At 40.3% G+C, this 17,123-nt stretch overlaps 1 protein-coding gene across 7 annotated transcripts in view; it reads right to left on the bottom strand.

Moving 5' to 3' along the window:
• Positions 1-13,370, bottom strand: part of rilpl1 (Rab interacting lysosomal protein-like 1) — a 53,380-nt gene extending 40,010 nt beyond the window's left edge. For 4 of the 7 annotated variants that reach the window (XM_061907846.1, XM_061907845.1, XM_061907844.1 and 1 more), the window contains exons 1-2: positions 12,831-13,369; positions 3,938-4,085 (exon numbers count right to left, since the gene is read on the bottom strand). In XM_061907846.1, coding sequence (XP_061763830.1) covers positions 3,938-4,085; positions 12,831-13,136 — 454 coding nt within the window. In that variant the 5' untranslated portion in view covers positions 13,137-13,369. Of the gene's footprint in view, positions 1-3,937; positions 4,086-12,830 lie in introns of all 7 variants that reach the window. The other 3 variants (XM_061907842.1, XM_061907843.1, XM_061907847.1) reach the window with 2 other exon arrangements.
• Between the last annotated feature and the right edge of the window lie 3,753 nt (positions 13,371-17,123).

Consider the following 17,123-nt stretch of genomic DNA (forward strand, 5'->3'; position numbering starts at 1 on the left):
ACCCACCTTCCTCCACCTCCTTCATCCACCTTCCTCACTCACCATCTCATCCACCTTCATCTGCCTCCATCTACTTTCTTCATCCACCTTTTTACCCACCTTCCTCTACCTCCTTCATCAACCTTCTCATCCACTTTCTTATCCACCTTCATCCACCTTCTCATCCACTTCCTTCATCTACCTTCTCATCGACTTATTTACCCACCTTCATCCACTTTCTTCATCCACCTTCTTATCCTCTTTTTACCCATCTTCCTCCACCTTCTTCATCAACCTCCTCATCCACTTTCTTATCCACCTTCATCCACCTTCTCATCCACTTCCTTCATCTACCTTCTCATCCACTTATTTACCCACCTTCATCCACCTTCTTATCCTCTTTTACCCACCTTCCTCCACCTTCCTCACACACCATCTCACCCACTTTCTTCATCTACCTTCTCATCCACTTTCCTCCACCTCTTTTATCCTCCTTCCTCACCCACCATCTCATCCACCTTCTTATCCACTTTTTTACCCACCTTCCTCACCCACTGTCATATCTACTTTCTTCATCCACCTTTTTACCCACCTTCATCTACCTCTTTCATCCACCTTATCATCCACTTATTTTACTCACCTTCATCCACCTTCCTCACCCACCATCTCATCCACCCTCCTTATCCACCTTCATCCACCTTCTCCTCCACTTTCTTCATCCACCTTCTCCTCCACTTTCTTCATCCACCTTCGTATCCTCTTTTTACCCACCTTCCTCCACCTCCTTCATCCACCTTCCTCACCCACTGTCTTATCTACTTTTTTCATCCACATTTTTAACCACCTTCTTCAACCTCCTTCATTCACCTTCTTCCCCCTCCATCCACTTTCCCATTTACCCTAATCTACCTTTTTCATTCAGCCTCTTCCCCCTCCTTCAGCCACTTTCTCATTTACCCTCATCTACCTCTTTCATCCACCTTCCTCCGCCTCCTTCACCCACCTTCCTCATCCACTTTTTTACCCACCTTCATCCACCTTCCTCACCCACCACCTCATCCACCTTGATCCACCTTCTCATTCTCTTTCTTCATCCAGTTTATTATCCTCTTTTTACCCACCTTCCTCCATATCCTTTATCCACCTTCCTCACCCACTGTTGTATCTACTTTCTTCATCCACCCTTTTACCCACCTTCATCTACCTCTTTCATCCACCTTCCTCCTCCTCCTTCATCCACTTTTTTACCCAACTTCATCCACCTTCCTCACTCACCATCTCATCCACCTTCATCTGCCTCCTTCATCTACTTTCTTCATCCACCTTTTTACCCACCTTCCTCTACCTCCTTCATCAACCTTCTCATCCACTTTCTTACCCACCTTCATCCACTTTCTTCATCCACTTTCTTCATCCACATTCGTATCCTCTTTTTACCCACCTTCCTCCACCTCCTTCATCCACCTTCCTCACCCACCGTCGTATCTACTTTTTTCATCCACATTTTTAACCACCTTCTTCAACCTCCTTCATTCACCTTCTTCCCCCTCCTTCATCCACTTTCTCATTTACCCTAATCTACCTCTTTCATCCACCCTCTTCCCCCTCCTTCATCCACCTTCATCTACCTCTTTCATCCACCTTCCTCCCCATCCTTCCTCATCCACTTTTTTACCCACCTTCATCCACCTTCCTCACCCACCATCTCATCCACCTTCATCCACCTTCATCCACCTTCTCATCCTCTTTCTTCATCCAGCTTATTATCCTCTTTTTACACACCTTCCTCCATATCCTTCATCACCCACTGTTGTATCTACTTTCTTCATCCACCCTTTTACCCACCTTCATCTACCTCTTTCATCCACCTTCCTCCTCCTCCTTCATCCACTTTTTTACCCACCTTCATCCACCTTCTTCATCCACCTTCCTCACTCACCATCTCATCCACCTTCATCTGCCTCCTTCATCTACTTTCTTCATCCACCTTTTTACCCACCTTCCTCTACCTCCTTCATCAACCTTCTCATCCACTTTCTTATCCACCTTCTCATCCACTTCCTTCATCTACCTTCTCATCCACTTATTTACCCACCTTCATCCACCTTCTTATCCTCTTTTTACCCACCTTCCTCCACCTCCTTCATCCACCTTCCTCACTCACCATCTCATCCACCTTCATCTGCCTCCATCTACTTTCTTCATCCACCTTTTTACCCACCTTCCTCTACCTCCTTCATAAACCTTCTCATCCACTTTCTTATCCACCTTCATCCACCTTCTCATCCACTTCCTTCATCTACCTTCTTATCCACTTATTTACCCACCTTCACCCACTTTCTTCATCCACCTTCTTATCCTCTTTTTACCCACCTTCCTCCACCTCCTTCATCAAACTTCTCATCCACTTTCTTATCCACCTTCATATCCACTTCCTTCATCTACCTTCTCATCCACTTATTTACCCACCTTCATCCACTTTCTTCATCCACCTTCTTATCCTCTTTTTACCCACCTTCCTCATCCACTTTCTTACCCACCTTCATCCTCTTTCTTATCCTCTTTTTACCCACCTTCATCCACCTTCCTCCACCTCCTTCATCAACCTTCTCATCCACTTCCTTCATCTACCTTCTTATCCACTTATTTACCCACCTTCACCCACTTTCTTCATCCACCTTCTTATCCTCTTTTTACCCACCTTCCTCCACCTCCTTCATCAACCTTCTCATCCACTTTCTTATCCACCTTCATATCCACTTCCTTCATCTACCTTCTCATCCACTTATTTACCCACCTTCATCCACTTTCTTCATCCACCTTCTTATCCTCTTTTTACCCACCTTCCTCATCCACTTTCTTACCCACCTTCATCCTCTTTCTTATCCTCTTTTTACCCACCTTCATCCACCTTCCTCCACCTCCTTCATCAACCTTCTCATCCACTTTCTTATCCACCTTCATCTACCTTCTCATCCACTTATTTACCCACCTTCATCCACTTTCTTCATCCACCTTCTTATCCTCTTTTTACCCACCTTCCTCATCCACTTTCTTACCCACCTTCATCCTCTTTCTTATCCTCTTTTTACCCACCTTCATCCACCTTCCTCCACCTCCTTCATCCACCTTCCTCATCCACTTTCTTATCCACCTTCATCCACCTTATCCTCTTTTTACCCACCTTCCTCATCCACTTTCTTATCCACTTTTATATCTTCTTTTTACCCACCTTCATCCACCTTCCTCACCCACTGTTGTATCTACTTTCTTCATCCACCTCCTTCATCAACCTTCTCATCCACTTTCTTATCCACCTTCATCCACCTTCCCATCCACTTCCTTCATTTACCTTCTCATCCATTTATTTACCCACCTTCATCCACTTTCTTCATCCACCTTCTTATCCTCTTTTTACCCACCTTCCTCCACCTCCTTCATCCACTTTCTTATCCACCTTCATCCTCTTTCTTATCCTCTTTTTACCCACCTTCTTATCCTCTTTTTACCCACCTTCCTCCACCTCCTTCATCCACCTTCCTCATCCACTTTCTTATCCACCTTCATCCACTTTCTTCATCCACCTTCATCCACTTTCTTCATCCACCTTATCCTCTTTTTACCCACCTTCCTCATCCACTTTCTTATCCACCTTCATCCACCTTCTTATCTTCTTTTTACCCACCTTCATCCACCTTCCTCACCCACTGTTGTATCTACTTTCTTCATCCACCTTCATCTACCTCCTTCATCCACCTTCTCATCCTCTTTTTACCCACCTCCCTCCCTCCTTCACCCCCCTTCTCATGCAACTTCCTCCACCTTCTCATCCGTTCCTTTACCCACCTTCATCTACCTTCCTCACCCACCTTCCTCCACCTTCTTCATGCACCTCCTTCATCCACTTTCCTCCTCCACCTTCCCATGCACCGTCCTCCTCCTCCTCCCCCGGCCTCACCCTGGTGCCGCTGCAGGTCCTCCTCGGTCATGGGGTCCCGGGAGGACATGTTGTTGAGGAGACTCTGGTTCTCCTCCTGCAGCAGAGCAATCTGGGAGAGCAAGTCTTGAGCCTCGCCTCTCCACACGTCCTCCACCAGCTCCATCTCCTGAAGAGCCAGCAAGAGAACACAGGTGTAGTCGCAGGTCTCCACCTCACGCCGTGGTAGTTTAAAAAAAAAAAACAAGATCTTTGTCACGCTGGAGACATCACAAGGTTGACTTCTGGCGTGGAGCAAGTGAAGTTACTAGAGACTCTCACGTTGGATATTTACAGTCGGCTCTTTGGTCTTCACGTCACAACAACCTGGAAAATGTGTGAAGGCCGCGCTGCCTTGAAAGTCAAAGATCCTCTATATGGTAGGACTACTCTGCTGTTTTTAAGGGCCCACTGCAAAAAATCTAGTCAAAGATCCTCTATATGACAGGAGTACTCTGCTGTTTTTAAGGACCCACTGCAAAAGTAGCTAGTCAAAGATCCTCCAAATGGCAGGAGTACACTGCTGTTTTTAAGGGGCCACTGCAAAAAAGCTAGTCAAAGATCCTCTTTATGACAGGAGTACTCTGTGGTTTTTAAGGGCCCACTGCAAAAGTAGTTAGTCAAAGATCCTCCAAATGGCAGGGGTACTCTGTTGTTTTTAAGGGCCCACAGCAAAAAAAAGCTAGTCAAAGATCCTCTATATGACAGGAGTACTCTGCTGTTTTTAAGGGCCCACTGCAAAAAAAAGCTGGTCAAAGATCCTCTATATGGCAGGAGTACTATGCTGTTTTTAAGGGCCCACTGCAAAAAAAAGCTAGTCAAAGATCCTCTATATAGCAGGAGTACTCTGCTGTTTTTAAGGGCCAACTGCAAAAGTAGCTAGTCAAAGATCCTCCAAATGGCAGGGGTACTCTGCTGTTTTTAAGGGCACACTGCAAAAAAAAGCTAGTCAAAGATTCTCTATATGGCAGGAGGACTCTGCTATTTTAAGGGCCCACTGCAAAAGTAGCTAGTCAAAGATCCTCCAAATGACAGGAGTACTCTGCTGTTTTAAGGGCCAACTGCAAAAGTAGCTAGTCAAAGATCCTCCAAATAGCAGGGGTACTCTGCTGTTTTTAAGGGCACACTGCAAAAAAAAGCTAGTTAAAGATCCTCTATATTACAGGAGTACTCTGCTGTTTTTAAGGGCCCACTGCAAAAGCAGTTAGTCAAAGATCCTCCAAATGGCAGGAGTACTCTGCTGTTTTTAAGGGGCCACTGCAAAAAAGCTAGTCAAAGATCCTCTTTATGACAGGAGTACTCTGTGTTTTTTAAGGGCCAACTGCAAAAGCAGTTAGTCAAAGATCCTCCAAATGGCAGGGGTACTCTATTGTTTTTAAGGGCACACTGCAAAAAAAAAAGCTAGTTAAAGATCCTCTATATTACAGGAGTACTATGCTGTTTTTAAGGGCCCACTGCAAAAGCAGTTAGTCAAAGATCCTCCAAATGGCAGGAGTACTCTGCTGTTTTTAAGGACCCACTGCAAAAGTAGCTAGTCAAAGATCATCCAAATGGCAGGAGTACTCTGCAGTTTTTAAGGGGCCACTGCAAAAAAGCTAGTCAAAGATCCTCTTTATGACAGGAGTACTCTGTGGTTTTTAAGGGCCCACTGCAAAAGTAGTTAGTCAAAGATCCTCCAAATGGCAGGCATACTCTGTTGTTTTTAAGGGCCCACAGCAAAAAAGCTAGTCAAAGATCCTCTATATGACAGGAGTACTTTGCTGTTTCTAAGGACCCACTGCAAAAGTAGCTAGTCAAAGATCCTCCAAATGGCAGGGGTACTCTATTGTTTTTAAGGGCACACTGCAAAAAAAAGCTAGTCAAAGATCCTCTATATGACAGGAGTACTCTGCTGTTTTTAAGGGCCCACAGCAAAAAAGCTAGTCAAAGATCCTCTATATGACAGGAGTACTCTGCTGTTTCTAAGGACCCACTGCAAAAGTAGCTAGTCAAAGATCCTCCAAATGGCAGGGGTACTCCGTTGTTTTTAAGGGCACACTGCAAAAAAAAGCTAGTCAAAGATCCTCTTTATGACAGGAGTACTCTGCTGTTTTTAAGGGCCAACTGCAAAAGTAGCTAGTCAAAGATCCTCCAAATGGCAGGAGGACTCTGCTATTTTAAGGGCCCAGTGTAACAAAAGCTAGTCAAAGATCATTTTTATGGCAGAAGTACTCTGCTGTTTTTGAGGACCCACTGCAAAAGTAGCTAGTCAAAGATCCTCCAAATGGCAGGAGCACTCTGCCATTTTAAGGGCCCAGTGTAACAAAAGCTAGTCAAAGATCCTCTTTATGGCAGAAGTACTCTCCTGTCTTTGAAGACCCACTCCAAAAGTAGCTGGTCAAAGATCCTCCAAATAGCAAATGTACTGGCACACACATCATTTCATGACCCAAGAAAAAACTTTTTTACACTTTTATCCTAAAATAAATACAGCTACAACTTATTCAATACAAATATAGAAAAAACTACGGTTACAAAAAAGTGGGACCCCCAAAAATGTACTGTGGGACCCCATTTTTATGACTTGATGGGGTCTGGCGCCAACGCTGCGGACTTGCCCACGGTTCTGTTCTGGGGTCTGGTTTATTTTTGTCCTGCCTGATGCCTCTCGGTCAGTTGATCCGTAGTTTGAAAACTGCTTCATATCATTTCCCGGTAGATGATAGTCACCTGTATCGCTCCTTCGACGATACAGACTTTACCTTCTTATGGGAGGTCTTGGAATGTGTATCCTCCAGCAAGAACTGGTTGTCCTCACATGTCCTCCAGATAAGATCTAACAAAAAGGGAAACTCGAATAAAAGATCCCTTGGTGCATCTGTTGAAAGCAGCCTCGGAAACCTTGGGCACGTGTTGGATCAGTCCAAGTTTTTAGAGGGTCAAAAACTGTTCTTGTCACCCGAGGGACATCTCTATATTGAGGAGTTGGCTGTCAAGACCAGATGTGGAAATATGGACTATTGCAATTCTCTTTTCAACGAGTCAACTCTTAAGAGACTTCAGACTGCTGCCAGACTTTGGACCGGTGCACCCAAAACAGCCCACATTACCCCCGCTCTATCCAGTCTTCGTCCAGTCAGTTTATGTCAGAATATTTGTATATAAGTTACCACACAACTTGTTTTCCCGTGAGTTCAGGTTGTCCTGTCGTTGCGACGTGGAGGTGTCGGTTTCTTTGATATATTGGACAGCCACAGGAAGACCATATCATGACCCGAAATCTACAAAGCAGAGAGGGGCCAAACCTGACACTGCTCAAAGCACCTTTTCGTTTGAACTGTTAATGACCCAGCGCAGCAGCTATTTATGCTATTTATGCAGCTATGCAATCAGAAAATGCCCAAACAAAAGCGGCCACCGTTGTTCTGTTTTGTTAGGATCACTTTAAAGCGCAGGCCCATTTTTTTAAAAGCAGGTTCTTTTTAAGACTTCATGTTTTTATTGTGTTATGACTTCATAAAAGCGTTTTTTTCTCTTCATGATTCGTCCTTAACCGTGCCGCACCTCCTCAGTGTCACTTCATACCAGTCATCAGTCCACCGGTGTGTGAGCGCACGGTCACGAGATACACACTTTTTATAGCTTGTATGTGTGTGTGTGTGTGTGTGATGATTACACAACACACCCAAAAGCCACAACATTAGGTACAGTTCCAACTGCGTGCTGCTACTAAGAATACTGCGACGACAACTAAGTCTACTCTTAAGAATCTACTGCAAAAAGGACCTCAAAGATCCTCTATGTGACAAGAGTCATCCGTCCTGCTTTTTGCAGCCGGTCCTTAGAAATAGCCAAGATAATGCAAGGCCAAAATTGAGCAATTTTCAACATCTGACAGCAAAAATGCCAGTCAAAGATCCTGCCACACTGTTTTTCAAAAGCGTGCTGCAAAAACACTGGTCAAAGATCCTCTATGCGGCGGGAGTATTCTGCTGTTTTGAATGGCCCGCCACAAAAAAGTTAGTCAAAGATCCCCTATATGGCAGGAGTACTCTGCGGTTTCTAAGGGACGACTGAAAAAAAATTCAGTCAAAGATCTTCTATATGACCGGATTTTTCTCTTTTTACAAACATACACTGAAAAGGTTAGTCAAAGATCCTCTATATAGGAGGGTTTTGCTCTTTTTAAAAGACATGCAGTGAAAAGGTTAGTCAAAGATCCTCTATATGAGAGGTTTTTGCTCTTTTTAAAGACGTACACTTAAAAAGATGCACGTCAAATATCCTCTATATGATAAGATTTTACTCTTTTTAAAGGACATACAGTGAAAAAGTTAGTCAAAGATCCTCTATAGGACAAAATGTTGCTAATTTTAAAGACATACAGTGAAAAAGTAAGTAAAAGATCCTCCACGTGAGAGGATTTCTCTCTTTTTATAGACATACACTGAAAAGGTTAGTCAAAGATCCTCTACATGAGAGAATCTTGCTCTTTTTAAAGACATGCAGTGAAATAGTTAGTCAAAGATCCTCTATATGACAGGATTTTTCTCTTTTTACAAACATACACTGAAAAAGTTACTCAAAGATCCCGTGTATGAGAGGATTTTGCTCTTTTTAAACACATCCAGTAAAAAAGTTAGTCAAAGATCCTCTATATAGGAGGGTTTTGCTCTTTTTAAAAGACATGCAGTGAAAAGGTTAGTCAAAGATCCTCTATATGAGAGGATTTTGCTCTTTTTAAAGACGTACACTTAAAAAGATGCACGTCAAATATCCTCTAAGATATGATAAGATTTTACTCTTTTTAAAGGACATACAGTGAAAAAGTTAGTCAAAGATCCTCTATAGGACAAAATGTTGCAAATTTTAAAGACATACAGTGAAAAAGTAAGTAAAAGATCCTCTACGTGAGAGGATTCCTCTCTTTTTACAGACATACACTGAAAAGGTTAGTCAAAGATCCTCTACATGAGAGGATCTTGCTCTTTTTAAAGACATGCAGTGAAAAAGTTAGTCAAAGATCCTCTATATGACAGGATTTTTCTCTTTTTACAAACATACACTGAAAAAGTTACTCAAAGATCCCGTGTATGAGAGGATTTTGCTCTTTTTAAACACATCCAGTAAAAAAGTTAGTCAAAGATCCTCTATATAGGAGGGTTTTGCTCTTTTTAAAAGACATACAGTGAAAAGGTTAGTCAAAGATCCTCTATATGAGAGGTTTTTGCTCTTTTTAAAGACGTACACTTAAAAAGATGCACGTCAAATATCCTCTTAGATATAAGATTTTACTCTTTTTAAAGGACATACAGTGAAAAAGTTAGTCAAAGATCCTCTATAGGACACAATGTTGCTAATTTTAAAGACACAGTGAAAAAGTAAGTAAAAGATCCTCTACGTGAGAGGATTACTCTCTTTTTATAGACATACACTGAAAAGGTTAGTCAAAGATCCTCTACATGAGAGGATCTTGGCTTTTTTAAAGACATGCAGTGAAAAAGTTAGTCAAAGATCCTCTATATGACAGGATTTTTCTCTTTTTACAAACATACACTGAAAAAGTTACTCAAAGATCCCGTGTATGAGAGGATTTTGCTCTTTTTAAACACATCCAGTAAAAAAGTTGGTCAAAGATCCTCTATATAGGAGGGTTTTGCTCTTTTTAAAAGACATGCAGTGAAAAGGTTAGTCAAAGATCCTCTATATGAGAGGTTTTTGCTCTTTTTAAAGACGTACACTTAAAAAGACGCACGTCAAATATCCTCTTAGATATAAGATTTTACTCTTTTTAAAGGACATACAGTGAAAAAGTTAGTCAAAGATCCTCTATAGGACAAAATGTTGCTAATTTTAAAGACACAGTGAAAAAGTAAGTAAAAGATCCTCTACGTGAGAGGATTACTCTCTTTTTGTAGACATACACTGAAAAGGTTAGTCAAAGATCCTCTACATGAGAGGATCTTGCTCTTTTTAAAGACATGCAGTGAAAAAGTTAGTCAAAGATCCTCTATATGACAGGATTTGTCTCTTTTTACAAACATACACTGAAAAAGTTACTCAAAGATCCCGTGTATGAGAGGATTTTGCTCTTTTTAAACATCCAGTAAAAAAGTTAGTCAAAGATCCTTTATATGAGATGATTTGGCTTATTTAAAGACATACAGTAAAAAGTTAGACAAAGATTCGTCAATATGACAGGATTTTTCTTTTTTTACTAACACACACTGAGAAAGTTAGTCAAAGATCCTCTATATAGTAGGATTTTACTCTTTTTGAAGACATACAATGAAAAAGTTAATCGAAGATCCTCTATATGAAAGGATGTTGCTCTTTTTAAACACATCCAGTAAAAAGTTGGTCAAAGATCCTCTATATGGTAGGATTTTACTCTTTTTGAAGACATACACTGAGAAAGTTAGTCAAAGATCCTCTATATGATAGAATTTTACTCTTTTTAAAGACATACTGTGAAAAAAATAGTCCTAGATCCTCTAAATGAAAGGATGTTGCTCTTTTTAAACACATCCAGTAAGAATGTTAGCCAAAGATCCTCTATATGAGATGATTTGGCTCATTTAAAGACATACAGTAGAAAAAATTGTCAAAGATCCTGTATGTGACAGGATGTATCTCTTTATAAAAACATACACAGAAAAAGTTAGTCAAAGATCCTCTATATAGTAGGATTTTACTCTTTTTGAAGACATACAATGAAAAAGTTAATCGAAGATCCTCTATATGAAAGGATGTTGCTCTTTTTAAACACATCCAGTAAAAAGTTGGTCAAAGATCCTCCAAATGACAGGATTTTTCTCTTTTTACAAACATACACTGAGAAAGTTAGTCAAAGATCCTCCATATTATAGAATTTTACTCTTTTTAAAGACATACTGTGAAAAAAATAGTCCTAGATCCTCTAAATGAAAGGATGTTGCTCTTTTTAAAACACATCCAGTAAGAATGTTAGCCAAAGATCCTCTATATGAGATGATTTGGCTCTTTTAAAGACATACAGTAGAACAATTAGTCAAAGATCCTCTATAGGACAGGATTTTGCTAATTTTAAAGACAAGCAGTAAAAAAGTTAATCGAAGATCCTCTATATGAAAGGATGTTGCTCTTTTTAAAGACAGGCAGTGAAAAAGTTAGTCAAAGATCCTCTAAATGACAGGATTTTTCTCTTTTAACAAACATGCACAGAAAAAGTTAGTCAAAGATCCTCTATATGAGAGGATGGTTTTGCTGTTTCTAAGAATCTGCTGCAAGGATGTCCATGTAAGTTTCAAACTAGGCCTTCTGACATGATTTGTGGCCCTCTAAAATATGAATAATGACATTATGATATTGTAAAAATCACAATATTATTATTATTAGGGACCGAATGTCCCTTTGGGACCGAGGACCCTTTTGTATTTCTAAGGTTTTATTATTATTATACCGCCGCCTCTTGGAGCAGTAATTTGACCCCCTTAACATGCTTCAAAACTCACCAAATTTTACACACACATCAAGACTGGCGAAATGTGCCATGTAATAAAAAAACAAACCCCAAAACTCAAAATTTCGCTCTAGCGCCCCCTAGGAAAAAACACAGATAAAAACGGCTTGTAACTTCCGTTAGGAATATCGTAGAGACATGAAACAAAAACCTCTATGTAGGTCTGACTTAGACCTAGATTTCATAAAATGAAATCCTTCAGCAAAAATCTACAGGAAGTTGGCAAAAACCCCTTCAAAACAAAAGTTTCCTAAAAAATGTCATATTTGCCTCTTTGAGATGTAATTTGACCCCCTTAAAATGCTTCAAAACTCACCAAACTGGACACACATATCAGGACTGGTGAAAAATGCCGTCTAATAAAAAAATTTAAAAAACCTCAAAATTGCGCTCCTTAGGAATAAAACAGACAAAACTGCTCCTAGGAAGAAAACACAGACAAAACTGCTTGTAACTTCCGGTAGGAATGTCGTAGACACATGAACAAAAACCCTTATGTAGGTCTCACTTAGACCTAAATTTCATTCATTTACATCCTTCAGCAAAAATCAACAGGAAGTTGGCAAGATATGTTGAATGGGTAAACACCAGCAAAGGTCGGTCCCGTCCATCGCTGTAATTTGACCACCTTAACATGCTTCAAAACTCACCAAATTTTACACACACATCAGGACTGGCGAAAATTGCCATCTAATTAAAAAAAAAAACCAAAACTCAAAATTTCGCTCTAGCGGCCCCTAGGAAAAAACACAGACAAAACCGCTTGTAACTTCCGTTAGGAATGTCGTAGAGACATGAAACAAAAACCTCTATGTAGGTCTGACTTAGACCTAGATTTCATAAACTGACATCCTTCAGCAAAAATCAACAGGAAGTTGGCAAAAACCCCTTCAAAACAAAAGTTTCCTAAAAAATGTCATGTTTGCCTGTTTGAGCTGTAATTTGACCCCCTTAAAATGCTTCAAAACTCACCAAACTGGACACACACATCAGGACTGGTGAAAAATGCCGTCTTAAAAAAAAAAAAAAAAAAAAAAAATACTCAAAATTGCGCTCCTTAGGAATAAAACAGACAAAACTGCTCCTAGGAAGAAAACACAGACACAACTGCTTGTAACTTCCGGTAGGAATGTCATAGACACATGAACAAAACCCCTTATGTAGGTCTCACTTAGACCTAAATGTCATTCATTTACATCCTTCAGCAAAAATCAACAGGAAGTTGGCAAGATATGTTGAATGGGTAAACACCAGCAAAAGTCGGTCCCGTCCATCGCTGCTTACAGTTTTAATGATTATTATTATTATTATTATTATTATTATTATTACTAGGTGGAGCACAAACTCCAAGCCCCCAAATAAAGATCCCATTGTCGTAAAAATCCTCCTTCTGACCTTCCTGTGCTTCTTCTCCTTCTCCGCCCTCTCCGTCCTCTCCAGCCTCAGCTTGTCCAGCTCCAGGCGCAGTTGGTCGGTCTCCGGGCCGATGCTGTGGCGGCTCACCATCACCTCCAGGATCTCCAAGACGCGCACCACCTTGGGCATGAGGCGGGACAGAGCCTCGCAGCCGTACTGGTCGATGATCCGCTCGAACTCCTGGCCCACCGCCGCGGCGATGTCGTAGACGTCCATGACGGTCAGCTCCGCCACGTTCTTCTCCAAGGCCGAGCCGGGCTCGTCCGTAATGTGGCGGCCCTCCATGGCGCTTCCTGTCGGGCCGCGGACGGACTCGCCTCCCGGCGAGACGACTCCGCGCAGCCCGGGAACTACCTTCGAATACGGCCCGAACTTTTCCGGCTAGCGTGCGTCTATGCCGGACGCCTTGGTGGAACTTTTGAAAGTGATTTTATTCGGGAATTAACCGCGGCCTTCTTGTCCTCCTGTCCCCTGTTGACGTCCGGCAAGCGCGCCGATATGAAGGCAGCCCTGGTTTCCGCCTTCCTTTCGCAATAAAAGCACCCCCACTTCCGGTTTGATTTTGATTTGGGATTTTTATTAAATGAGATTTTCTTATTTCAACGGGGATAGCAGGCCCGTTCTATGTGTCGTACTTGATCATTTCGCGATATTGCCATATTTTTAATGAAAGGATTTAGTAGAGAACATCCACGATAAAGTTCGCAACTTTCGGTGCTAAGACCGGAAGTCGCAGACGATGACGTCACATGTTTGATGGCTCCTCACATATTCACATTGCCTCCAACAAAAAGTGCTATTCAGACCAAAAAAACGACAATTTCCCCATTAATTACTTCTATGTGTAGAAATCTTTATTAGGGACTGAATGTCCCTTTGGGACAGAGGACCCTATTGTATTTTTAAGGTTTTATTACTATTATTATTATAAAACATAGACAAAATTGCTTGTAACTTCCGTTAAGTATGTCTCAGAGACATGAAACAAAAATCTCTATGTAGGTCTGAATTAGACCTACATTTCATACACGTACATCCTTCAGCGAAAATCAACAGGAAGTTTGCAAAAAAAACCTTCAAAACAAAAGTTTCCTAAAAAATGTCATTTATGCCTCTTTGAGCTTTAATTTGACCCCCTTAACATGCTTCAAAACTCACCAAATTGTACACACACATCAGGACTGGTGAAATGTGCCATGTAATAAAAAAACAAACCCCAAAACTCAAAATTTCGCTCTAGCGCCCCCTAGGAAAAAACATAGACAAAATTGCTTGTAACTCCTGTTAATTATGTCGTAGAGACATAAAACAAAAATCTCTATGTAGGTCTGAATTAGACCTACATTTCATACACGTACATCCTTCAGCAAAAATCAACAGGAAGTTGGCAAAAACCCCTTCAAAACAAAAGTTTCCCAAAAAATGTAATTTATGCCTCTTTGAGCTGTAATTTGACCCCCTTAACATGCTTCAAAACTCACCAAATTGTACACACACATCAGGACTGGTGAAATGTGCCATCTAATAAAAACAAACCCCAAAACTCCAAATTTCGCTCTAGCGCCCCCTAGGAAAAAACATAGACATAATTGCTTGTAACTTCCGTTAAGTATGTCGTAGAGACATGAAACAAAAATCTCTATGTAGGTCTGACTTAGACCTACATTTCATACACTTACATCCTTCAGCGAAAATCAACAGGAAGTTGGCAAAAACCCCTTCAAAACAAAAGTTTCCTAAAAAATGTCATTTATGCCTCTTTGAGCTGTAATTTGACCCCCTTAACATGCTTCAAAACTCACCAAATTTTACACACACATCAGGACTGGCTAAATGTGCCATCTAATAAAAAACAAACCCCAAAACTCAAAATTTCGCTCTAGCGCCCCCTAGGAAAAAACATAGACAAAATTGCTTGTAACTTCCGTTAAGTATGTCATAGAGACATAAAACAAAAATCTCTATGTAGGTCTGAATTAGACCTACATTTCATACACGTACATCCTTCAGCGAAAATCAACAGGAAGTTGGCAAAAACCCCTTCAAAACAAAAGTCTCCTAAAAAATGTCATTTATGCCTCTTTGAGCTGTAGTTTGACCCCCTTAACATGCTTCAAAACTCACCAAATTTTACACACACATCAAGACTGGCGAAATGTGCCATCTAATAAAAAACAAACCCCAAAACTCAAAATTTCGCTCTAGCGCCCCCTAGGAAAAAACACAGATAAAAACGGCTTGTAACTTCCGTTAGGAATGTCGTAGAGACATGAAACAAAAACCTCTATGTAGGTCTGACTTAGACCTAGATTTCAGAAAATGACATCCGTCCTCAAAAATCTACAGGAAGTTGGCAAAAACCCCTTCAAAACAAAAGTTTCCTAAAAAATGTCATGTTTGCCTTTTTGAGTTGTAATTTGACCCTCTTAAAATGCTTCAAAACTCACCAAACTGGACACACACATCAGGACTGGCGAAAATTGCCATTTAATAAAAAAAAACAAAAAACCCAAAACTCAAAATTTCGCTCTAGCGCCCCTTAGGAATAAAACAGACAAAACTGCTCCTAGGAAGAAAACACAGACAAAACTGCTTGTAACTTCCGGTAAGAATGACGTAGAGACATGAAACAAAAGCCTCTATGTAGGTCTTACTTAGACTTACATTTCATTCATTGACAACCTTAATGCAAAGATCAACAGGAAGTTGGCAATTACCCCTTCAAAACAAAAGTTTTGTAAAAACCCGTCACCTTTTTTCAAACATTATCTCCTCTGACAGCGTTTGTCGTGTCGGCTTCAAAATCGCACAGGAAAGTGATTGAACCCTTCTGATTAAAAGTTGCACAAAGAGTTTTTCTAACTGCTCCGGTTTTGATTTTACGAGCCTTCAAAGAACAGCTGCGCTGCTGCTGCCGTCTCAAGATGGCCGCTTAAAAGCGGTAAGCACCAGTGTGACCACACAATGCAGAGAAGGTAGATAGTGTGCGGGTAAAGATATGTTGACTGGGGGAAAGAAGGAGGCACCAGTTTGACTCCAGGATACAGAGAAGGTAGGTCATGTGCAGGTAAAGATATGTTGAATGGGTGATGGCAGGAAGCACCAGCGTGTATGGGTGACAGAAAGAAGCACCAGTGTGACCCCAGGATGCAGGGAAGGTAGGTAATGTGCAGGTAAAGATATGTTGAATGGGTCAACACCAGCAAAAGTCGGTCCCGTCCATCGCTGCTTGCAGCTTTAATTTATAATTGAATCCCTTGTTTATTTTTTCAGCAAGTTTTTAGTTATTTTTATACCTTTTTTTCCAAATAGTTCAAGAAAGACCACTACAAATGAGCAATATTTTGCACTCTTATACAATTTAATAAATGAGAAACTGATGACATAGTGCTGTATTTTACTTCTTTATCTCCTTTTTTCAAGCAAAAATGCTTTGCTCTGATTAGGGGGTACTTGAAGTAAAAAAAAAAAGTTCACTGAAAAAAGGTTGAGAACCACTCATCTACAACTTCCCGTAGATCTTTCCTTTGGGAACTAACAGCGGCGACTTCCTGCACGACCTTACCATTTCCACCCTGTTGACAAACTTGACTAAAAATAAACGTATGACATCGCTGGAAGAAAATTTGTGGCAGTGGTGACTCGAAGGATTCTCACTGGCCTTCGTCTTCTTTTATTTCCACGTCCGCCACAAGACTATTAGTCATCTAACTCGCAGAAAATGATAATATAAGACGAACATACTAATATTGGGAGTTGTGAGGGAGAAAACGTATTCATTTAGAAGAACAACAATGATTTTTTTACATTAATAAAGTTGTCAAACTTTTAGTGTGTGATTTTGAACGCTGTAAAGTCCTAATAATACAATAAATACATGTGCGATTTAAAAAGAAATACGTGAAATGTAATAAGAAAAAAATGCAATTTATTAGAGAATAAAATTAAATATAATATATTTTCACATGAATAAAGTTGCAATACAACAAGAATTTTGAATAAATACATAAATTAATAATAGCATAAAATATATTTTTTTAAGGTCGAAATATTGTAAAAAAAATACATGTGCGATTTTAAAAACAAACACATAAAATTTTCTATGATACAATTGTAAAGATATTACAAAAAAGTTGCAATTAATTAGGGAATAAAATAAAAAATATGAATTTTTTTACATGAATAAAGTTGCAGTACAACTAGAATTTTGAGAAATAAATGAATTAATAATAGCATAAAAAATATTTTCTATGGTCATAATGTGACCATAAA

This window comes from Nerophis ophidion, linkage group LG08 (assembly GCF_033978795.1).
Source record: "Nerophis ophidion isolate RoL-2023_Sa linkage group LG08, RoL_Noph_v1.0, whole genome shotgun sequence".
NCBI classification, from domain to species: Eukaryota; Metazoa; Chordata; class Actinopteri; order Syngnathiformes; family Syngnathidae; genus Nerophis; species Nerophis ophidion.